The sequence below is a fragment of the Rhinoraja longicauda genome, chromosome 21, assembly GCF_053455715.1.
Source record: "Rhinoraja longicauda isolate Sanriku21f chromosome 21, sRhiLon1.1, whole genome shotgun sequence".
NCBI lineage: Eukaryota > Metazoa > Chordata > Chondrichthyes > Rajiformes > Arhynchobatidae > Rhinoraja > Rhinoraja longicauda.
The window spans coordinates 5,371,318-5,397,048 of record NC_135973.1 but is presented as its reverse complement, the minus strand read 5'-3'; the positions used below and the strand labels follow the sequence as shown (position 1 = coordinate 5,397,048).

Sequence of the window (25,731 nt, the reverse complement as noted above, 5' to 3'; positions counted from 1 at the left end):
TTAGAGGCAGGAATGTTGGGGGAGTCCAGAACAAGGGGCCACAGTTTAAGAATAAGGGGTAGGCTATTTAGAACGGAGATGAGGAAGAACTTTTTCAGTCAGAGAGTGGTGAAGGTGTGGAATTCTCTGCCTCAGAAGGCAGTGGAGGCCAGTTCGTTGGATGCTTTCAAGAGAGAGCTGGATAGAGCTCTTAAGGATAGCGGAGTGAGGGGGTATGGGGAGAAGGCAGGAACGGGGTACTGATTGAGAGTGATCAGCCATGATCGCATTGAATGGCGGTGCTGGCTCGAAGGGCTGAATGGCCTACTCCTGCACCTATTGTCTATTGTCTATTAAACATTGAAGAATTAGCCGGTAGCCAGCTGCTTTCTTTGTGGCTTCACATAAAGAAAAACTTGCATTTTTTTGTTTTCTGCAGCTGTACGTGAGCAACTAATTTTACAAGAACCCACAAACTAAAATGTTATGATAGCCAGATAAACCTGGTGACATCGGCTTAAAATATTAATGATACTAAGCCTTTGTTTTATCTGCTGGATATAATTTTGACTTGACCTGAAGCAAAAGATCGCAATAATGAAATTAGTTCCTGATTTTCATTACGGAATCGAGCATTGAAAAGTACAGCACAGGGAAAGGGCCCTTCGGTCCATTATATACGTGCAGAACACAATGCCAAACTAAACTGATCTCATCTGCCTGCACATGATCTATACTCCTCCGTCCGCTGCACATCGATTTGCCTATCTAAAAGCCTCTTAAACGCCACTATCATTACTGCCTCCACTAACACCCCTGACAGCGCATTCTAATAGTCAATAGTCATTAGCGTTTCTTTGTCACATATGTTCATTGTTAACAGTGAAATTCTTTTCCTTACAAACAGAACAGTGGAGTCTCACTATATCCCCAATTCCTGGCATCCACTACCCTCTACTTGACCCACACATCTCCTTTAAATGTCGCCCCTTTCACCTTGAAGCTCTGCCCGCTTGTCTTTGACATTTCCACTCTGGGAAAAAGGTTCTGATCGTCTACTTTTTCTATGCCTCTCATAATTTTATATACGTCTATCAGGTTCTCCCTTCAGCCTCAGTCTCAAACACAGAGAGTGGTGAGTCTGTGGAATTCTCTGCCACAGAAGGTAGTTGAGGCCAGTTCATTGGCTATATTTAAGAGGGAGTTAGATGTGGCCCTTTTTGCTAAAGGGGTCAGGGGGTATGGAGAGAAGGCAGGTACAGGTTACTGAGCTGGATGATCAGCCGTGATCATATTGAATGGCGGTGCAGGCTCGAAGGGCCGAATGGCCTACTCCTGCACCTATTTTCTATGTTTCTATGTTTCTATGCTCCAGCTCCAACCTCTCCTTATGCCTAACATTCTTTAATGCAGGCAGCATTAGGGGAAACCCTCCTATGCACCCTCTCCAAAGCCTCCACATCCAAGCCACATATAGTTGCTTCAGAAACTCAATGATAAAACAACACCAGCAACGACAACAACAACTGTCGCTGGTACTTCTACTCATTAGCAGGGCTGATATGTCAAGGCATTCACTAAAATCAGGACTGCTGACAACAAAACACTTATCCTTCTAGCGAGACCATGCACTAGACATTATTAAAACATCAAAAAACCTTGAGCCAAAAACTATATTCAACATTGCATTCTCTTACCAAGAGCTTTACAATCCACCAAGCTGGTTCAACAAAGGGGTCATTGTGTCAGTAAATGGAAAACTCACTGTGCCTCGATTCCTGGTACTTGTACCTTTTCACTATGTTGGTCCTGCAAGCTGCAGTCTCTTAACAGCTGCTTTCACTAGTATCCAAATGATAATTACAGTGGATTATACACTGATGCCTTGTTTTAACGTTCCTTAATTTGATATTAATTTATGCATTTGATTGCCAATTTATCAGATTGCACACTGGTCAGTCAATTTATTTGTGTTACTTACATAGAAGATCAAACCTCACCCTTTCCTATTTATCAGTGTTATCAACTAGTTTGTATGTTTCATGTTTGGACCTTATTTTGCAATTGCAGACTGGAAGGCAAGTGTTAATCTGGTTTCTCCTGTGCAAAGCATATTAATATTTACTAGCAGTTTGAACTAGAGCAAGTCATTCAGCAATTTTGAGATAATGGTCAGCATCAGAATGAACAATGTTATTAGCAGGCGCAAACAGCAAGAATAAAAAACAGCTCACTCCAGTCACTGGATTAGCCTTCAATAAAGAGCTTCCAGGATGGGCAAAGATAGACACAAAGTGCTGGAGTAACTCAGTGTGTCAGGCAGCATCTCTGGAGTAAAAGGATGGGTGACGTTTCAGGTCAGAGCCCTTCTTCGGTTAACGATGCCGTGCGGAAACAGGCCCTTCGGCCCACCGAGTCCATGCCAACCAGCAATCACCCAGACACTCGTTCTATCCTACACACTAGGGACAATTTACAGGAGCCAATTAACCTATAAAAATCTGCACGTGGTTGGAATGTGGGAAACCGGAGCAGCCGGTCAAAACCCACGCGGTCACAGGGAGAACGTACAAACTCCGTACAGAGAGCACCAGTAGTCAAGATCGAACCCTGGTCTCTGTCGCTGTGAAGCAGCAATTTTACCGCTGCACCACCGTGCCACAAGGTTGGGCTGTTTGATTGTCCTGTCACAGGTAGGTGAGGGGAGCCATCTAAGTCTGAGATGGGCATAAAACATTCCATGGCTCTGTCGTGAAGATCAGGGAAATTTTCCCTTTGAGTTTTAGGTCAATAATTATTTGTCCACCGGCAGCAAAATACATAGTATTTGATTTCATTGCCTGTTTGCGTGAGCTTTCTGTGGAGAAGGAGCTCAGGAGACGTTGGAACCTGTTAAAGGCAATTTGTGAATTCTGTGACAGGATGGTTCTTCCCGGGAGGGGCTCAGTGGGTAAATGAACACTGAGCTGCACAACCCAAAACAATCCAATTCAACAACGTTTAGTTCATCTTCCATTTGGCAAAACAAAGCTACCCAACTTCTCGAATGTTGTTCCAGCGAGTCCTACGGACTCAATTGCAGCAGCTTCCATTTTTTAACAGCCGACCCAAATTCTAACACAGGATCCTTTTCCTTGGTGTGCAATCTTTCATGTGGTACTTTGGGATTCAGAGGAAAGCAGGTTGAAAGCCAAGCTAACTGAAGCAGAATATGTAAACAGATTTAGGGTGGCAGAGTGGTGCAGCCGATAGAGCTGGCGCCGTAACGTCACCTATCCATGCCCTCCACAGCAGCAGCCTGACCCCCTGAGTTACTCCAGCACTTTGCCAGTTTTCTTTTTGTATGCCAGCATCTGTAGTTCCTTGAGCCCCAGTCAGACGTTAAACATTATTCGTGCCCGATTTGTTTAGGCCAAAAATATTCCAAATGAGAAGAACGAAGCTCACATTGCTGCCCACAAACTAATGATGGCGTCACCCCACTTGCAGAGTAAAGAGATGTTTCTGTGCATTTGGTAACTTCAGTCTAGCTTGGCAGTTCGTACGTTAGTTGCTGGTGCTGCTCAAGCCTGCAGAACAAAGGCGGCCTTAGTTCCTTGCTTATTCGCATCTTGCTGCTGAGATTGTAGTTGACAGATACAGCGAGCTGGGTGTAGAAATCTGGGCTTCAATGAGGCGTAATGCATGGCTAATGACTGAGGCACACATCTGTGCTTTTCCCATGCGTCAGGACACACCGGATCTGTGTTGTAATTTCTCAGTCAGGCTAAAACACTCGGGGGTACACAATGCTGTGCTTTTATATGCATATATTTTCCAAGGAAAGTGCTTGCCTACTGAACTTTAAAACGTTTAGAATCCTGAACAAAAGCTGATGTGCCCTTGTACTATGCTGCAATGTAAAATATACACTCCAGTTATCAATGCATAGCAAAGAAGCAAGTTAGAATTGAATTGCTTCACAATGAAAGCAATATTCCAGTTGACTAAGGATGACATTTCAGGAATCTGGGCATGTTTTTAATCTCTGTGCTGCAAAGAATGCAAAAATGAACAAGAATATGATCAATCTATTTGCAATATTAATTATTGCCAATCCAGAAGGCAGAAACTTTCTTCTCTTCCCTCATCTTTCTTCTGGAGGCTGCAATTTAAACACAGTTAGTATTACAACTACATTAATGGCCTCTACTCATCTCGATGGGCATTCTTCAGCCATTATCAGGGCGGCATGGTGGCACAGCCATACAGTTGCTGCCTTACAGCATCAGAGACCCGGGTTCGATCCTGACTACCGGTGCTTGTCTGGACGTAGTTTGTACGTTCTCCCCGTGACCGTGTGGGTTTTCTCAGATCTTCGGTTTCCTCACACATTCCAAAGACATACAGGTTTGTAGGTTAATTTGCTTGGTATAAATGTAAATTGTCCCTAGTGTGCAAGGGTAGTGTAAGTGTGCACTACCCTTTAACACTATCCTACACACTAGGGACAATTTACATTTATACCAAGCCAAGTAGCCTACAAACCAGTACGTTTTCGGAGTGTGGGCAGGAACCAGAGCTTCCCGGAGAAAACCCATGCAGGTTACGGGGGAACCCGTAGTCAGGATCAAACCCGGGTCTCTAGCGCTGTAGGGCAGCAACTCTACCGTTGCGCCACTGTGTTGGTGGTGGGGGTGAGAGAAGTGCAGCGGAGTTAAATTGGGGATCATCAGTGTAGACGCAGACACTGATGCTGGAATCACGTGCGAGTGCAGATGCTGGAATCTCAAGCAAAGCAAAATGCTGGAGGAACTCAGTGGGTCGGGCAACATCTGCGGAGGGAATGGACAGGCGACATTTCGGGTCGGGAGCGTTCTTCAGACGGATTCTGTTTGTTTGCAAAGTTGCTGTCATGGGTCAACGTGCAGATAAAAATAACAGAATGAGGCCAAAGACCGATCTATTGTAAACATCAATGTTGACTGCCTGGGCACAGGAAGATAAACCATTTCAGCTGATTCTCTGGATTGATAGAAATGGAACAAAGCAAGTACGATTCCACTAAGCAGGATTCTGATAGAGGTAGTGGGGAATAATCACCAGGGCTACCGAGCAAACAGATTCAAAATGGTTTAGAAACAAGGAATAATAAAATACATAGATATAGGACTGTCATTGGTGACTCGATAAGAGGCCATTTTGTTATTATGATCAGGAGAGGAAATATTGACAAAAAGGATTTATATATCCAGGGAATACGTGGCACTGGGAGAAGAGAAACAAAAAAAAAGTAATGCTGAAGTCAACTAAATCATAGTAACCGCCAACACCATAAGGTCAATAACACAGCAGTTGGTGAATCCTCTAACCCGTTAGATGCAGTTGGCCAAATTGCCTTCCGACCGGTGTCTGCTGAGCAGTCAGACAAATGTTATTGAGTTGGTTTCTATCCCTGGTGACCTAATGGACTCGGTCTTGCCCAGACTACCCAACCGAGTGCAGACCAAAGTACAGCAAAGATGTACCAGTGACCTTCCAGCCTGTGGGCGGTGTTCCAGATCTTCCCTCTTAAATAAGCATGGGTATCTTTTGCATTGAACCATTTTGATTGCATCAAAATACATCATGCTGATCAGCCTGTAAATGGACATTAAAAAAAAAAAAATTTATGCAGAAAATACCAGAAACATGCAGGCTGGTGGCATCTGTAGAAAGAGAAATAGAATTAAAGCTTTATGTCGAATGCCCTTCAGTCGAACTGGGAAAGAGAGGAAATAGAAGACACAAAGTGCTGGAGTAACTCAGCAGGTCAGACAGCATCTCTGCAGAACATGGATAGACAATATAGACAATAGACAATAGGTGCAGGAGTAGGCCATTCAGCCCTTCGAGCCAGCACCGCCATTCAATGCGATCATGGCTGATCAGTGCCCCGTTCCTGCCTTCTCCCCATACCCCCTCACTCCGCTATCCTTAAGAGCTCTATCCAGCTCTCTCTTGAAAGCATCCAACGAACTGGCCTCCACTGCCTTCTGAGGCAGAGAATTCCACACCTTCACCACTCTCTGACTGAAAAAGTTCTTCCTCATCTCTGTTCTAAATGGTCTACCCCTTATTCTTAAACTGTGGCCCCTTGTACTGGACTCCCCCAACATTGGGAACATGTTTCCTGCCATGTGTCCAATCCCCTAATTATCTTATATGTTTCAGGTGATGTTTCGGGTTGGGACCCTTCTTTAGACCTGAAACATCACCTATCCATGTTCTCCAGAGATGCTGCCTGACCTGCTGAGATACTCCGGCACTTTGTGCCTTCTTTTGTAAAGCAGCTTCTGCAGTTCCTTGTTTCTACAAGAGAAAAAATAGTTAGTCTCAAAATATATTGAAGGTGGGGGAACAGATGGTATTTCTTCAAATCGGCAACGGATTTGGATCTGGTTGGCAAATCAATGGAGAGAAAAAGCTATAGTCGAGGGTGTATGTGGAAGACAGAGGAAGGGTAGAAATTACTGAATTAAATCAAGATTGGTGATAAATTACACTCTAGATTCATAATTTTTAATTTTTTTAAAAGATTTTTTAGATTTTGAGATACAGCGCAGAAACCGGGTCCGCGCCGCCCAGTGATCCCCGCACATTAACACTATCCTACACACACTAGGGACAATTTTTACATTTGCCCAGCCAATTAACCTACATACCTGTACGTCTTTGGAGTGTGGGAGGAAACCGAAGATCTCGGAGAAAACCCACGCAGGTCACGGGGAGAACGTACAAACTCCGTACAGACGGCGCCCGTTGTCAGGATCGAACCCGAGTCTCCGGCGCTGCATTCGCTGTAAGGCAGCAACTCTACCGCTGCGCCACCATGCAGTTTCTGAATTGAATTTTTCTCTTTTGCCAATGAAGCTACATATTAACTTTTAATTCTTATCAATTTTCTGGGTTAACCCTTTCTATTTTTCAACCAGAGCAGAAGCTCTCACATAAATAGATGTCATGCTTAATGTACCGAGCCAACCATCATATTAAAATTACCTGCCAGGGCTATGCAGCATGATTGATAACCCATCTTGTGGATGCACCAATAAATGTAGCAAGCCTGCCTGACTAGCTTCTCTGCATACTCCCACCAAATGATCTGTGAAATTACAGGAAATAAACCATGTATCATGAAGTTACTGCAAATTAGAATCACAAGGGGCTGGTGGGAAAGTTGTTCAAGAATGCAGAGATTCTCCCCGACGCTCACCATTAACTAATAAGATCAATGGAACACACCAAATAAAGTCTAATGCTCTTTACTGTTAGAAGTATTACCCCCATCTAAAATTCTATTACCCTTAGAAGCCAGCAGTGAGTTCATCTTGTCCTGGCACGAAGACTCCCACAAATAGAACCACCGCAAAGCATCGCGTTTATTAGCGAGCTGCCAAATAGCAAATCCAGTTACTGTGTTAGGTGTGAACTGTGATACATTTCCACGCAACGTGAACCAAGAACACAACTGGATTTAAAGCCAGCAGAGACATCTTTTTGTTTCATGTTCCTTGTGTGATTAACTACACTGCAGTGAAATTATAGCATGTAGAGGTAAACGGTGGGGGGGGGGGGACACGAGGGGGGGGGGGGTGGGGGGGACGACGAGGGATGAGAGGGTGAATGCAAAACCTACAATAGGAGAACTTTGAGAGAATAGACAGGTAAGTGCTTCAGGCTATCTTTTCCAGAGAGCTCCATAACTGAATCAGCGAGTGGTTCTGCAAAAGCAACGTACATTAAAATCTAAATACATCTGCCAAAACACACTCTTATTCCAATGAAATTATAAAGCTTATGCTTCGTAAGGAGGAAAGTCTACTCAATTCCAGCCTTTTAGGAGGATATAAAAGTGGGCAATTCAATGCACATTCCCTGTGCCATTTGCCATTGCTGTTAATTTCCTCCCAACACTGCTCCGAATGCAGTCTTTCAATATTTTACTATTCTGTGATCGAAAGCCATTCATTTCGTCTTTCCCTCCCATTTCTCCTTCCCGAGCGCAGTTACCTCAAATGCACATACATCACACACAGGAATGTAGATTACAGATAACATTTTCAGGAAATCCAGAGGGATTAAGTACCTCTATCCATTATGAAAAGGATAATGTACACATGAATCATTTATGAGTCCACATCGACCGTATAAATCAAACAATCCACTAATAACTTTGCAGCGCCGCTACTCTTTTATTCACACGGTACGTGCTTGGGCGATTCAGTACAAGAACGAGACAGTAAAGGGCAGCAAAAATAAAAAAATCCGGAGCTATTTGCAACCGTTCAGCTGAAACATCACTTAGAGGATGTGTTCAATGTGTCACAACGCTGCAGTTAAACACAATACTTTAGGCCCATTCATATTTTGTTAGAATTCAGCTTGTAGAACGGGCTCGGTGACAGCCACGTATGGAAGTTGGAACGGCGACTCCAGGCAAATACCTCTGGCAACATTGCCCCCTACTGCCAAAGTAAAGATATGTCCAACAAAAAGAAGATCAGGCAGCATCTCTGGAGAACGTTGGCTAGGTGACATTTTGGGTCAGGGCCCTTCTACAGAGAATCAAATGCTAAGGAGCATAGCTTTACGGTGAGAGGGCAAAGTTTAAAAGAGATGTGCATGACAATTTTTGTTTTACAAGGAGAGTGGTGGGAGCCTGGAACGTGTTGCCTGGGGTGATTGTGGAGGCAGATATATTCGTGACATTTAAGAGACCTTTGGGTAGGCAAATGGACCTGCAGGGAAAGGAGGGATATGGATTATAGCTATGATACCAAGACCAACTACTGCCTTTGCAAGCACTATCGCAATGTTTAAGAAACATTTAGACAGGTCTAGAGGGATATGGGCCAAAGGCAGGAGGTGGGACTAGTGTAGATGGGACATGTTGATCGGTGTGAGCAAGTTGGGCTGAAGGGCCTGTTTCCACACTGTATGACTATGTCATGACTATGACATGGAAATGAATGCTGACAGACTATAACCCTTACCTGCCTGCATGTAATCTACATGCAGGCAGATAAGAGTTGGTCTTGTTATCATGTTCGGCACAGACATTGTGGGCCAAAGGGGCCTGTTCTTGTGCTGTTCTATGTTCCAAAAGCTGGAAACCAGAGCGGTAGACTGTCACCATGTGGCAAACGTTACAAAAGATGCTGTTATGAATTTTTAAATAATTGCTCGTCCTTCATAAAGCATCTGACAACTCATGAAAAATGTATTGATGAGATACAAGGATAAACTGTTGCTGAATAAATGCAGAAGATAGACACAAAATGCTGAAGTACCTCAGCGGGTCTGGCAGCATCTCTGGAGAAAAGGAATAGGTCGGGATTCTTCTTCAGACTATCTCGACCCGAAAAGTCACCTATTTCTTTTCTCCAGAGATGCTGCCTGAGCCGCTGAGGTACTGCAGCATGTTGTGTCGATCTTCGGTGTAAACAAGCATCTGCAGCTCCTACCTACATATGGGGAATCAATGCAATTTGTTTAGCGATCGTTGGTGATACTAACCCATGGGCATTGTTAGACAGGGTATCAAGTATTTTTGCTCCATTGCTCACTTGCATATGGACTCAGTGAGCTGTTCTGTACATTCAGTAATAACGGGGACAGTGCTCATGTACGGGGATAGTGTTGCTGAGCTGTATGCAGAAATAAAGTTTTTCTTTGTACCTTGGTACACGTGACAATAAAGAAACCATAGAACCATTCATTGATTAGAGGGATTAGGAGGCAGAGATCAGCCAGGATTGAATGGTGGACTCGATGGGCCGAATGGCCTTAATCTACTCCGAGAACTTGCGAACCATTGGTAACTGGCTGCTTGTGAATACGAGCCACTTACCCTCGGGTCAGTGCGTGTTGGAGTTTTTTGCAAGCCACGAGGGTTGCTCCCGTGAAGATGTGGCACATGATGACGTCCGAGCACTTGGTCATGAACGAGAGGACTGCGTCGTGCTGGAACGTTCCGTGACGAGACACTATGCACAACCGTCTCAGAGACGAGCAGTGGCCCAACGCCTGGAAGAACTGCGCACAGGCCGACAGGTACGGCTGCTCCAATCTGCAGGAGAAAGGAACAGCAGATAGTGAAGACTAAACCTCACAAATGTGGACACAGCCGTATAACGTCCTCTCCAATTGTACTTCACTAAGATTGTGATTATGTATAATATTTTTTACTGAACTGTATGTACACAAAATTTGAATTTCACTGTGGCTTGGCACATATGACAATAAAATACCTTTGAATCGCCAGCAACGAAAAAGATCAGGCACAGACCTACCCCACTCAAAAAATTAAAACTTGAAATATTCCGTTAATTGTAATAAATAAAGATATGCGTCTTTCACTGGATTTAGGCGGAACCTCCGTTTCTATCTACTTGGGCTTTCCCTAGATCATTGATAAAGTACCAAGCTGATGAAAGAAATTACACCAGGTTTCAGATAAGTGATAAATCTCCACAGCTCCTCTCAGTTTCCTCACACCACCTCCTATCCCCAACAGCTAACGTTTCAACGATAAGATCTATAACAGAAATTATTTCGTCAGCACAGTGGCGCCTCTGGTAGCTCTGTTGCTTCACAGCGCCAGAGACCCGGGTTCAATCCTGAACTCGGGTGCTGCATGTGTGGAGTTTGCAGGCTCTCTCTCTGACCACGTGGGTTATCTCCAGGTGCTCTGGTCTCCTCCTACATCTCGAAGACGTGCGAGTTTGTAGGTTAATTGGCCACTAGTGTAAAGGCAGTCCCATCAAGAATAGTCTACAACTGCACTGCAACCACTCAATCATACAGTCTGGTTAGATTCACTGAACACAGCAAGAAGGCCTGCACAGTGGAGCAGCGGAACAGTACTGCCTTACAGCGCCAGAGACCCAGGTTCGATTCTCACTACGGGTGCTGTCTGTACGGAGTTTGTACGTTCTCCCCGTGCCTACGTGGGTTTTCTCCGGGATCTCCAGTTTCCTCCCACACTCTAAAGGCGTGCAGGTTTGTAGGTTAATTGGCTTGGTATAATTGTTAATTGACCCTAGTGTGTGTAAGATAGTGCGGGGATTGCTGGTCGGCGCGGACTCGGTGTGCCAAAGCGTCTGTTTCCGTGCCGTATCTCTAAACTAACAAATAACCTTTTGAGCAAGGAGTGACCTTGCAGGTAAACCTTGACATTGTACCTGAGCTTCTTTCTGTCAGTCTTCAGGTGATGTTTGGAGAATTATGGAAGGAGGAGGAAACTCCATGCCTCAGATTTTGCACACTCAGATAAGAAAACATTTAGCTTTGTGACTTTGTTTGAACACATAGCAGTCTCACTCAACACCATAAAATGTTGGCTTTTATTGCAATAAGATTTATGTGCAAGAATAAAGGCCTTTTTGTGCAATTAAATGGGACCCTGGTAAGTCTGCACCTGGATTATCATGTACAGGTCTGGCCTCGTTACCTAATGGAAGATTACACTTAAAAATGTAAACTAGATTGTTTCCTGGGGAGGGGAAGATTGTTCTATGAAGAAGGATTAGGCAGGCTGGATCTAACCTCCAGAGTTTAGAAGAATCACAGCTGATGTTATTGAACCACACACAAGGGCTTGTCAATTGGCCCCGAGTAAAATTAAAGTCAATGGGAAAGAAAGGGAAAGTTTAAGATTGACTGAAATCACACTGAACATAATGGAAACCCAGAGGAAACCCTCACAGTCAAAGGGAGATGTGTAATCTCCACAAGGGCACCACCCGAGGTCAGCATCAAACTCAGGTCTCTGGGGCTGTGAGGCAGCAGCTCTACCAGCTGCTCCACTGACAGTAGTGAAAGGTTGCTGGCATTTTGTCTGAAATCACTGCCTGTGATACCCAGAGAACCTTAGGAAATACTACAAATGCTGAGAATAATTACAAATAACATTAAACGCACATTAAGACCCTGAAACGGGTTAAAGCATTAAGTTGAAATGAAAACAGAAGTTAAAAAATTATCGTGTAGGAGAAAAACGGCAGATGCTGGTTTAAATCGAAGGAAGAAGCTGGAGTAACTCAGCGGGTCAGGCAGCATGTTTGGGGAGAAGAAATGGGTGACGTTCCGGGTCAAAACCCTTTTTCAGACTAAAGTCTACTCCATTCAATCATGGCTGATTGCAACCGCAGGATATGCAACACCTGTCCCTTTACCTCCCCCCTCAACTCCATCCAAGGACCCAAACAGTCTTTCCAGGTGAGACAGAGGTTCACCTGCACCTCCTCCAACCTCATCTATGTATCCGCTGCTCTAGATGTCAACTTCTTTACATCGGCGAAACCAAACGCAGGCTCGGCGATCGTTTTCGCTCAACACCTCCGCTCAATCCGCCATAACAAAACTGATCTCCCGGTGGCTGAGCACTTCAACTCCCCCTCCCACTCCCAGTCTGACCTTTCTGTCATGGGCCTCAGCCAGTGCCATAGTGAGGCCCACTTGAAAATGGGAGAACAGCACCTCATATTTCGCTTGGGCAGCTTGCAGCCCAGCAGTATGAACATTGACTTCTCCAACTCTATATAGTTCCTCTGTCCCTCTCTTCCCCTCCCCCTTCCCAGTTCTCCTTCTATCTTCCTGTCTCCACCTATTATCCTTCCTTTGTCCCGCCCCCTGACATCAGTCTGAAGAAGGGTCTCGACCCGAAACATCACCCATTCCTTCTCTCCTGAGATGCTGCCTGACCTGCTGAGTTACTCCAGCATTTTGTGAAATAAATACCTTAGATTTGTACCAGCATCTGCAGTTATTTTCCTACATGGCTGATCTATCTCTCCCTCCTAACCCTATTTTCCTGCCTTCTCCTCGTAACCCAACACCCGTACTAATCAAGAATCTGTCGATCTCTGCTTTAAACATGAGCATAACTGGATCCAATAATTTCTTTATTCCCCTCCCACAAGATGATAGTATTTCCAGAACTGTCTTAGTGAGGGACGATATAGGGATATTGATTGAAAGATACAGCATGGAAACAGGCCCTTTGGTCCACGCTGAACATAAATCACCTTTCACACTAGATTTATCTTATCCCACTTTGGCATCCACTCCCGACACAGCAGGGGGCAATTTACGGAGGTCAAGTAACCTGCAAACCTTTACAATTTGGGAGGAAACCGGAGCACCCAGAGGAAACCCACGCGGTCACAGAAAGAACATGCACATTCCACACAGACACCACCACAGGTCAGGATTGAACCTGGGTCTCTGGCGCTGTGAGGCAGCAGCTCTCTCATCTGAGCCCCTGTGCCAATCCCAAAGATATGCAGAAAAGGATATTTAAATTTTCAATTCTAAAACTTAACTGAGTCACAGGGAGAAGAGTATTGCAAAGACCAGGAGAGTAGAAAGCAGGATGAATAAAGAATGGAGGTGGTGGTAAAAGGGTAAAATAATGGCAGAAAATAGGTAAATAATAAATTCTTATTTTCCCCACTGAAGACAGCCATCCATTTTACATGAGAGAGTCAAAGAGCCCATGGAAAGTGGCCCTTCGGCCCAACTTGCCCATGCTGACTAAGATGCCCCATCTAAGCTAGTCCCATTGCATGTGTTTGGTCCATCTCCCTCCAAACCTTTCCTATCCATGTCCTTGTCCAAGTGATTTTCAAGGCAGTGCTTAAATGAATGGATTAGCAGCTGGAAATATGGGCCATGTTCAAATCCCACCACGGCAGGTGAAGAGTGTAAGTATTTAAATAAACCTAATTTGAAAAAGCTGTAACAATGAAACCGTGGTATTGTCAAAAAAAAAAAGATTCACCTCTAGTGACAATGAATTGGGGGGGGGGGGGGGGGGGGGGAGGGGGGGAAGAAGTGAAATGGGAAAGTAGCATGAGGAAAGCTGAGGAAAGACAGGAAATGGTGGAGATGGGGAAAAGATCAGGATGTTGCAAGGAGCGACGAGGGAAGGCACGATTGAAATGCAGCCAAAGCAGTGAGAGACTGCTGAAAATGAAGCCTTAGGCAGTGCTTTCAACATGCCATAAAGGAGAGTTTGGGGAGGAAACAAAAAGAGGGGGAAAAAAGCAACATTAAGATGACAAATAAGATAGACGTTTGCAATATATAAATAAACAAAACAAGCAGCAGCAGCAGCAGCAATAAGACTGAGGTTGCCTGGCCAGTACAAGTAACATTAGGTAGTTAATAACCACGGCAGTTAAAACCCGATGCAGTATTCCCTGTGGCCACAACTCCAGTCTCATCACATAAACATTATTTAAATGTGCAGTTTTACTTATGTTAATTGGACATCAGAATGAATAAGCATTTGTTGGGACAAAAATATTACTCCTTGGGGTCCAAGAACGTGTCGCAAAATTGACCTTCACAAATGAACAATGCAGCACCTAACAAAGCTGTTCACGAGCAGAACAGCTGGAACGCACTGAATGGTAACTCTCCCTGTCGATGCACACAGTTATTGTATCCGTTTTCAACCTTCGACATGAAATAAATAAAACTCGCCACAAAATAAAAGAAGATGGACACAAAAAGCTGGAGTAACTCAGCGGGTCCGACTTTTCTCTGGAGAAAAGGAATAGGTGACGTTTCGGGTCGAGACCCTTTTTCAGACTGAGAGTCAGGGGAAAGGGAAACGAGAGATGTAGACGGTGATGTAGAGGGATCTAGAACAAATGAATGAAAGAGATGCAAAAAGGTAACGGCGATAAAGGAAACAGGCCATTGGTAGCTGTGGGCTAGGTGAAAACGAGTTGCAGACAATGGAACTCACCTGGACGACAGTGAAACTCGCAGAAAAATGTGCCACAAAATAAGATAGGGTAGACTAACAAGAGACTTGAATGAGTGTGAAATGTGTACAATGACAAAACTGGGGTACCAAACAATGAATGAAATACATGTGCAGGGAGGACATGCAGATGCTGGTTTAAACTGAAGACAGACACAAAAAGCTGGAGTACCTCAGCAGGTCAGGCAGCATCTCTGGAGAAAAGGAATAGGTGACGTTTCAGAGAAGGGTCTCGAACCAAAACGTCACTGATTCCTTTTCTCCTGCCGGACCTGCTGATTTACTCCAGCTTAATCAATCAAATGTAGTTTGATTGTGTTACGACAGATACATAACTGTAACTAGATCAATAACGATAATCATACAAAAGATCGACACAAAGTGCTGAAGTAATTCAGCGAGTCAGGCAGCATCCCTGGAGAAAACGGATAGGTGATGCAACAGAGGGACCCTTCCTCAGACTTTTATTCCAATAATTATACATATTGTTTTCCTTCACCCAACATTTTCAACTGATAATGAGAATTGCTGAAGACTGAGAGGAAGTTTCTTTTGACATTACCAGAAAATGAATTGCCTTTTTGAGATAGTCATAGAGTGAAACAGTGTGGAAAGGAGCCTTCGGCCCAACTTGCCCACACCGGCAACAAGTCCCAGCTACATCAGTCTCACCTGCCTGCGTCTGGCCCATAAACCTCTAATTTCAGTTTAGTTTATCGTCACGTGTACCTCGGAACAGTGAAAAGTCTAAACCTGTCCTATCCATGTTCCTGTCTAAATGCTTCATAATCCTTGCGATAGTCCCTGCCTCAACTACCTCCACTAACACTCGTTCCATGCACCCACCACCCTTTGTGGGGGAAAAAATGACTCCTCAGGTTCCTATTACATCTTTCCCCCCTAATTTAAAACTAGTGTCCTCTGGTTGTTGATTCCCCTACTCTGGGCAAGAGTCTCTGCGTTTACCCAATCGATTTCTCTCATGATTTTGTGTACCTCTATAACAGTGCTTCTTAAACTATTTCAGTGTCATTCACCCTTGAGTCTTTATCACAAAATGTAATTCACCCTCGACTAAATTTTCTTATGTTTTTTGGTAATTTTCGTCATATAAATGTGTTTAATTTTATATATAATTTAATGATTTAATAACCATTCCAACATCTAAACACTGGGGTTCAGCCCCATCCTAACCCTTTCGGGCTTTGATTACTTGGAAAAATAATCTTTTCTTGGGAAAACTAGTTCAAAAAACCATGGATTATGGGATATATTAGTATCCAACTAATATAACTCTCACCGACGAAAGCACACAATACCGCCAAATATCAACTTGCCATATTTGGTATACTCCGAAGGTATTTATTCACAAAATGCTGGAGTAACTCAGCAGGTCAGGCAGCATCTCGGGAGAGAAGGAATGGGTGACGTTTCGGGTCGAGGGTACAAATCGAAGGTATTTATTCACAAAATGCTGGAGTAACTCAGCAGGTCAGGCAGCATCTCGGGAGAGAAGGAATTGTACAATTCCTTCTCTCCCGAGATGCTGCCTGACCTGCTGAGTTACTCCAGCATTTTGTGAATAAATACCTTCGATTTGTACCAGCATCTGCAGTTATCTTCTTATAATATTTGGTATACTTCTCTCCAGAAGTTGGCTCTTCCAAATCCAGATATATTTTAAAAGTTGTGCATGTGTACTGACATGTACATGTCACATGCATGCTCAAAACATCATCACAACATTGCCTGTTGCTCAGTTCTGAATATCTGCCGCCCTCCCAACCTCCCAACTAGGAGTGACAAAAAAATTAAGAATAGAAAGATTATTAGAATGTTTCTAGTTTACATAAAGTAAAGTTAGTAAACAACTGTCTTAGAACTTAGAATTAGATTCTTAGAAACAATGTTTTCTTATTGTGTACGTTTACCACAAATAAATGACAAGCAGTATACTTCTACACTTATCATCAATGACAAGGATATTTATTCACAAAATTCTGGAGTAACTCAGCGAGTCAGGCAGCATCTCAGGAGAGAAGGAATGGATGACGTTTCGGGTCGAGACCCTTCTTCAGACTGATGTCAGGGGGGCGGAACAAAGGAAGGATACAGGTGGAGACAGGAAGATAGAGGGAGATCTGGGAAGGGGGAGGGGAAGAGAGGGACAGAGGAACTATCTAAAGTTGGAGAAGTCAATGTTCATACCGCTGGGCTGCAAGCTGCCCAAGCGAAATATGAGGTGCTGTTCCACCAATTTGCGGTGGGCCTCACTATGGCACTGGAGGAGGCCCATGACAGAAAGGTCAGACTGGGAGTGGGAGGGGGAGTTGAAGTGCTCAGCCACCGGAAGATCAGGTTGGTTAAGGGGGATGTTCCTGTACTCCTGTGACAAGCTTCTCAAACCGAGGTTCAATTTTCTACTCCAAAGCAACCTGCATTACCGAACCAACATACTGAATTGAATTGCGTTTTTTGGATTTCAATTCTACCAAGGTCGAAAATCCTTGTTCAGACAGGAAAGTTGTTGTCATCATTACTAGTGGTTGAAGGGCCTTCAAGGCAATTGATTTGTATTCATGGAAAGCAAGTACTCCAATCGTCTCCACAGGAGGAGTCCATTTCAAAATTTGAGTGAAGTCGTAATGAAGCTCTATCAACACCTGACATTTCCCCAAAATCTGCTCGCTTGATGCGGCTGGTGATAAAAGGATTAACTATCCATATCTGATTTTCCAAGTCCTGCAGATGCTCTGAGGAAAATACGCTTCAAAGTGTTTAGACAGCAACTGCAGATGGTCAGAAATGATTTCCTTCAGTGTTTTCTCCAGATTAGGTTGCTTTTCTTCCCACTCACACTCTTTGAGGAAGCTTTCCAAATGTGGGAAATTGGAGAAATTGTCTTTACGAATGTTAATATGCCACATGGTGATCTTCATTTTTATGGCTTCTATTTTCCCCAAGGACATCGAAGATGTCACCTCCTTTACCTTGAAGTGACTAGTTGAGCCGATTCAAATGTTCAAAAATAGAACACAATTTGGCCAGCCAAAAATCATTGTTGAAATGCATTGCTTTCACGCCACCTTGCTCAGTAAAAAATACAGACAGTTCATTCTTCAGGGGCAGTACTCTTTCAAGGACTCTTCCACGTGACAGCCATCGAACCTCAGAATGCCGGAGGAGAATCATGTGATCTGCAGACATATCCTTGCATAGCTCTGAAAACAGCTGACATTATTTTGCTTGTGGGTGAATAGCTTTGACAATTTTCACCACATCTTGCCACAATTCTTCCATCTCGTTTTTCTGGTCATTGCAACAAGTGTTCCGTTTCTTGGCAGCCAGTGCTTCCTGGTGTAAACAACAATGTAAAAAGGTGCAATCATGGGATTTTTCTTTGATGCGAGGGGTGGCTCCTTTATGTTTCCCCATCAAGGCTGCAGCACCGTCTGTAGTCACAGCAACACCTTTGCTCCAAGATAAATGTTCATTTTCCATGAATTCGCCAAGCTTGGAGAATATAGATTCACCTGTAGTTTGCTCTCCGACTGGCAAGCAAAAGAGAAAATGCTCGACAATTTTTCCCAAGCTTTGATCCGGGAAACGACAATTGTTCGTTATCCTCAGTTTCCTTGTCACCCTTCACAAGCGACCTGTCTCCTGAACATACCTCCTCTTAGGTCCTGTTCGTTTCACTTTCTTTCAGAAATGAACTACTTCCTCCTGCACACTCTACCTCTAGATCTGGTTTCTTTAGGTACTTCAACAAAGGCATAGTGTCCTAATCTGCAAATCAAACTCACAAAATACTGAAATTGCTAGAATAGAAAATGCAGAACATCACTAGAAGAAAATGGCACAATCTAACTTTAGATTGCCTAAAAACGGGGCTCAAATCACCTTAATATAGCTAGAATTCATGTTGTTTGATGCAAATAAGTACTGGTAGATTGAAATACAGTAAATATATATAGAATTCTAGTTCTAGCAGAAAAGTAGTTAAATTTGCAACACAAAGTAAAGTTACAGTTCAACAGTTGCCTACAGCGATCCTCCAGTGTTGCCATTTATAAATTTATGATCCCATTAGCTCGTCTGGTCTTCACTAAAAGGTTATATTACAGTAAATTTGGGAAATATCCCGCTACTTTGAAATTAGAAAACCATAGGTAGAGAGAAAAAACATATCAAATTTCCAGTATAAGAAAATAACTAATCGATTTATTCACAAAATGCTGGAGTAACTCAGCAGGTCAGGCAGACATCTCGGGAGAGAAGGAATGGGCGACGTTTCGGGTCGAGACCCTTCTTCAGACTGATGTCTGATGAAGGGTCTCGACCCGAAACGTCACCCATTCCTTCTCTCCCGAGATGCTGCCTGACCTGCTGAGTTACTCCAGCATTTTGTGAATATATCAAATTTCCAGCTCCACTGCCATTAAAACCAATAAGAGCTGACTAACAACTTTAATGGCAATGCCTTTTTTTTAATGTATAGACAAAATATATATAAATATCTGAATAAATTAAGTCATTCATCCCTTTAGTTTCATTCACTCCAAAAAGAATTTCATTCACCAGTTTAAGAAGCACTGGTCTATAAAATCACTCATCGTCCTCCTGCTCTCCAAGGAATAGAGTCCGAGCATGCTCAACCTCTCCCGATAGCTCAGGCCCTCCAGTCCTGGCAACATCCTTGTAAATCGTCTCTGCACCCTTTCCAGCTTGTCCATTCATAAAAAGGCCTGGCTTGCTTGGCAACTTAGAGGTCTGTTCCAGGTTGCAGCGGGATATTAGTTCACCAATGTTCTTTTTCGGAAACATCAAAAATATTCAATTTTAATGTAATCACCTTCTTTCCCAGTCTTTTGTTGAAAGAAAAAGAATCAAAGTCAAATTCTCCATCTATCATAATAGGATATGAACTCAATTTCTCCAGATTAATCCAAGTCTCAGGATTACATGCCCAGCATCATAACTACAACACAAATATAATTGTTTCTTTATCTCAGTGCTATTTGCGGGACTTTCCGTGCAGGCTGCTGCTTCACTTGTCAATGCAGCGAATGACTTCACTTAAAATCACCAGGATCCGATATTCCTTGTGGCTCCCCAAGCGTTTAGCAACAAGGGCTATAAAAATGTGATCTCCCGTTTTCACATGGGGGATTACAAATTGTACCACAATAAGATGTAAAATGTTGTTATATCTTATACAAAGTGCACCCTTCGCTCCTGTAATATCTCTCATCAAAATCAGATTAGTCGCACTCACCTCAAGTCCTTCAATTGTTTGCAGTGTTTCAGCATTTCACACAGAGCAGGCAAGTAGGAAACATTCCCCAGCTGACCCAGGTTTGCCAGTGACAGCGTTTGGAGCTGCTGACACTTCAAGCCGATGGCAATCAGGCCCGACCCAGTCTGAATGCCGGGTAGCTGAGCCAAAGTCAGAAGGCGCAGATACTGCAACTGTCCGATGAGCATCAGCTCTTCATCGCGGATGCCCTGCGCCCGCTCGCAGGGGGGCTGCATGTTCCTGATGGCGGGCTCGTTCCGAGGCACGTTCGAGGAGAAACTCGACCCGATCAGTTCGAGTTCTTCCAAGAAGGGAACGTTTTCCAGCAGAGTACCAAACACAGGTGCTGGCGTGTCCACGGGCGGCTGCTCCTGACTATCCTTTGGATAGGTGGCAACTCCAATCCGCACCTTCTTGCCCACGCCCCGCCGCACGGATCGCGGGCCCAAAGCTGACACCGTGTGGCTCGGCAGCTTGTCGCCGCTTTTGCCGCTTTGCACGATGCAGCACACAGGCAGCGAGAGCGAGCGTAACTTTTGCAACCGGGCTAACAGCAGGCACAGGTGTTTCCCCGTGCCTTCGGGGCTGTGGTGGTGAGCCGCTGACAGGTTCAAGTGCTTCAGGTTGGGGCAGCAGTTCACCAGCGCTTCCACCACGTCAAAATCAATGTCATCTTTGGCCTTGCGAAAGACAGAGCAGTCTGACAGTAAGCAGTGGACGCAGCCACTGAGATTCAGACTGACCAGCGACTGAACGTTTCTGCCACCGTTAATGATCTGATGGCTCAGCTGGCACCCGGAGAGTATGCAGTGGCTGAAGTTTAAATAGACCGGGTTACTCAAAGTAATGGTGTGCAGAAGCGAGGAGTGCAGAAGCGATGACCCATTCAACCAGGATCGAGGGAGTTGCAATGCCTCCAGGCTGAAGTTTTTGGTCATACAGTCGAGGAAGTTCCACGTGGAGCACCCGGTGTCGACAAAAATGCCCGGGACGGAGAGGATAAAGGCACGCAGGTTCTCAGGAGTCCGGATACTCAGCACTGACAGGTAAAACCTCCCCACCTCCTGGTTGACGTAGCCTGGTGATAACCTTGCATAGAACACCTTGAGGTTTTGATAGTGGGGAATGTTGCTCTGTCCGACCATCAGCTGCCCCGAGAGCATCTCGCCCTCTCGAGTCCGGTCGGGGATTTCAAAGTAGAGCAGCAGCCTCTCCAAGTTGGTGCAGCAGGGGACGATGCCGTAGGAGGGGGTGAACAGGGTCTGCTTCAGGTCGGTGACTTTGCCAAGAGTCGCCTTGCAAGTGCTGCTCAGCTGGCCCACGTCGAACCCTTGCTTGATGTCCAAGGCCAGCGAGCGGAGTCTCCGCAGCGAGGACAGCAGCTTGGAGAGTCGCTGTGACGTCATCTGGCACCCCGTCAGGTCAAGTTTCACGATGTTCTTACACCTGGCCACCAGGTCGATGGTTGAGCCCGACAGCCAGTAGCAGCCGCTCAGCTTCAGCAGCTGCATGCTGCCACCTAGCTCCCTCAGGAGCGAGGTCACCTTCGCATCGCTTTCCTGCAAACAGAGCAGAACTTGGTTCAAAACTGTGAAAATACAGTAAATAGTTTGAGGAGAACCTCATTTATCACAAAATAAATAAGCATATTTACAGTGAAGTCAAGGTTTGTCAACTCTTTGTTTGCAGTGAGTGGCGGTGGGGGCCTGGAACACACTGCCAGGGTGGTGGTGGAGGCAGATACGATAGTGGCGTTTAAGGGGATGTGCAGGGAATGGAGTGATATGGATCATTTGCAGGCAGAGGAGATTAGTTTAACCTGGCATCATATTCAGCACAGCCCTCATGGGCCGAAGGGCCTGTTCCTGTGCTGTACTGCAGATGCTGGTACAAATCGAAGGTATTTATTCACAAAATGCTGGAGTAACTCAGCAGGTCAGGCAGCATCTCGGGAGAGAAGGAATGGGCGACGTTTCAGGTCGAGACCCTTCTTCAGACTGAAGAAGGGTCTCGACCCGAAACGTCACCCATTCCTTCTCTCCCGAGATGCTGCCTAACCTGCTGAGTTACTCCAGCATTTTGTGAATAAATACCTTCCTGTGCTGTACTGTTCTACATTCCATGGATGCCCCTATTTGTAGATCCTATGATAAAAGCAAATATCTTCTTTAATTCCACTCTGGTAAAACTGCTCGGGAACTTAAATACAATCTAGGAAGTTCTATGTTCCCCACTCACAGCTTATTGGTCTAAATTCAAGCAGCCAAGCCTGACCTGTCCAACCTTTCCTCCTAAGACAACCCACTCATTCCAGTAAACCTTCCCTGAATTGTATTAACCTCCTTCCTTAAAAAAAGAAACCACTATTTTACACAATACGTCAAGCGAGGTTACATCAATGTGCATATAACTGAAGCCCAACCTCCCTCCTATTATATTTAATTCCACCAGTGATAAATAATAATTCCTAATTACTGTGTATTAGCCTTTATGAATCATGCACTGGGACACCCAGATCTCTCTGCACCTTCTCGCCAGTTGTATCGTATGCAACTTCTTTGCTTTTCTGCACACAAGAGGCAATTTCACATTTTCCCCAGCCATTTGCCAGACCTTTGCCCTTTCAATCTATATGTGTCCTTTTGCAGCACCCGTAAATCTTCTTCACAACTTACTTTCCTACCAATCTTTACGTCATTAGCACATTTAGCAATTTTGGAGTACTTTCTCCCAAGCCATCACTATAAATAGTCAGAGGTTGAGGGCTCTCTAGTGATCCGCAAGACAATCATTGCCCACCAGAAAAGGCCACATCGTATCACAGTCTATATCTCTCGTTTCCCTTTGCCCTGACTCTCAGTGTGAAGAAGGGTCTCGACCCGAAAAGTCACCCATTCCTTTTCTCCAGAGTTGGTCTGACCCAGTTTTTTGTGTCGATCTCCCATTGTGCCTACTTCATTTCCCGTTAGTCAGCCAAGCTGTCCATGCCAACACGTTACCTCATACATCGTCAGCTTTTGTTTTCCTTGATAAGATGTGGCAGTTCATCAAATGTCTTCTGAAAATCCAAGTACTTAGTGCATCCATTAGTTGTCCTTTATCAGTTTCTCGTGTGATTTCTTAAAAAGAATTCCAATAAATTGGTCAACCTGATCTCCTCTTTCACAAAACCTCATTGATTTTGCCTGATTATCTTGAATTTTTCTGAGTAACTTGCTGTAACATCTTTAATAATAGCTTTGAATATTTTCTGAATAACACACATTAAACTAACTGTCCTGCACTTTGCTGCTTTCTATCTCCCTTTCATTCAAAGAATCAAGATATAAATACAAAATGACAGTCCAGACCAGGATCTACCAATCGTGATGCTTTCTGCCACAAAAGCTTACTCATTACACATGGTCAATGTAATTTGTACAAAGCACTCGTGATTAACCGTGAATACTTATCTACGAAGGTTGCAACTGTTTACATATGCATCCCAGCAGTATCTACGCCACCAGATAATGAATTTACTGACCACACACACAATTTTCATTTCTGGCTACTCTGAAATTTGCCCCCTTGTCATGTTTGATCCAGAGATGTTTCAACGCTATCACTAAACCATCCTATTTAAGGGTGGTGCAGCGGTAGAGTTGCTGCCTTACTGTGCCAGAGACCCATATTCGATACTGACAAGTGCAGTCTGTATGCCGTTTGTACGTTCTTCCTGTGACTTGCGTGGGTCTTCTCCAGGTGATCTGGTTTCCTCCCACACTCCAAAGACGTACTGGTTTGGAGGATAATTGGCTTGGTAAAATTATCCCTAGGATGTGAAGAATAGTGTCAGTGTGCGGGGATCGCTGGTCTACGCCGACGAAATGTGGGATCACTGCCTGGAATATTTCAATTTACAATTATACCAAGCCAATTAACCTGCAAACATGTATGTCTTTGGATTGTGGGAAGAAACAAGAGCACCTAGAGACAACCCACACAGTCACAGGAAGAACGTACAAACTCCGTACAGACAAGCACCTGAGGTCAGGATCGAACCCGGGTCTCTGGGGCTGCAAGGCAGCATCTCCGTGGTGCCCCTATTCTTTTAGAATGACTGATGTATCTCATTAGCCCAAAAGCTGCAAGTAGTTGAAACTAGACGCACAGCCAAATGAATAACTAGAATTGAAATCTGAGATATTCCAGGCAGTGATCCCACATTTCATCACTGGAAGGCACTCTACGTTTGAGAAATGTTAAACCACTACATCACTGTCAACATTTGTCCAAATTTGCTGTAGGTTTTATTACATTGAAGGCGCTATGCCAATGTTTCTCTCCCACTCTAACCTATGGTTCAGGAAGTTTGTTGTGGAGTGATGAAATCGTGCAAAACTAAATGTTCCTAGATTTAATCCTGAGGATTTTTCTGGCTGGTTGGGGCAGATTCATTGAGTTGCAGGGAAACAAAAACAGCTCCAGCAGCCACAACTGGTCATTGTCCAGCAATGTACCCTCGTGCACACATAGCTCGTTTTGCTTTGCAGCAGAGCTGAATGACATATTGATCTATAATGTTTGGTTGAGAAATACAGCATGGGAATGGGCCCCACAGACCACCGAGTCCACACTGACAACCGATCACTCCTCACATTAGTTCAATGTTATCCCACTTTCGCAAACACTCCTTACACACAAGGGGCAATTTACAGAGGCCAATTCTCCTACAAACCCACACATCTTTGCGATGTGGGAGGAAACCGGAGCATCCAGAGGAAACCCACATGGTCACAAACTCCACACAGACAGCGCCCAAGGTCAAGATCGAGCCCGGGTTTCTGCTACAATAAGATGGCCGTTTCAACGCAACTGTGCCACTGTGGCGCCTAATGTTGGATGGGAATTCAGGAATGCCAGTGGCAGCAGTTTAATCTACTCTCACAGCTTTCACACATGGACGCACATGCATGAGGACGCATGCTTGGTGAGAGGGGAGGCCCAGTGCATGGAGGATCAAGCCCGTGAAATGTCAACTGAATTTGCTGAAGCTTTCTCCACAAATAAAATCCGGTGAGACAACTGAAAACTTAAAATAGGGGTCAATGCAAAGACTTACATCTGCTTATTCTGACAAACACAAACACTTCAATGATAGCGCTTCCTTCACTGCTTACCAGACCAGCAAAGGTCACGAACAAGATGCAATCATTATCTTTGCTTAGACGATTCCAGTCCCATAGACAAGCACAATAATGCAAAACTCTACACACACCGACCGGGGTGATAGAGGGCCTTTTAATGTCAGATTTTTGACGATTGGCTGTCAATAAATGTAACTATTGCAAGAGATTTCATCCAGTTAAGCAGAATAGACAGAATCTGTATCTCAGCTCATGCATTAAATCACAAAGCCACAGAAGAGAATCCGTATTATTGCACAAATTGTAGTTCTCAATTTTAATCTTTACTAGACAAAGTGGGCCCGTTGGGCTCGCTACGGTTCACCGTTTTGCCGGAATTGCCGTATTCAGCCGACATCAGTGGAATATATATATATACATACAAGATCTGAGTTTTAATAGTATATAGATAGAAGATAGATGTTCATATTAAGAAGATCCGTTTTTTGGGGGCTTTAAATCATTTGACCTCAATTGAGAAGATAGCCAAC

At 44.3% G+C, this 25,731-nt stretch overlaps 1 protein-coding gene across 2 annotated transcripts in view; it reads right to left on the bottom strand.

The window, feature by feature from the left end:
* fbxl18 (F-box and leucine-rich repeat protein 18) overlaps positions 1-25,731 on the bottom strand; it is a 47,172-nt gene that overhangs the window by 15,596 nt on the left and 5,845 nt on the right. For both annotated transcript variants that reach the window (XM_078417642.1, XM_078417643.1), the window contains exons 2-3: positions 20,055-21,634; positions 9,851-10,069 (exon numbers count right to left, since the gene is read on the bottom strand). In XM_078417642.1, the coding sequence (XP_078273768.1) occupies positions 9,851-10,069; positions 20,055-21,634 (1,799 nt within the window). The remainder of the gene's footprint in view (positions 1-9,850; positions 10,070-20,054; positions 21,635-25,731) is intronic.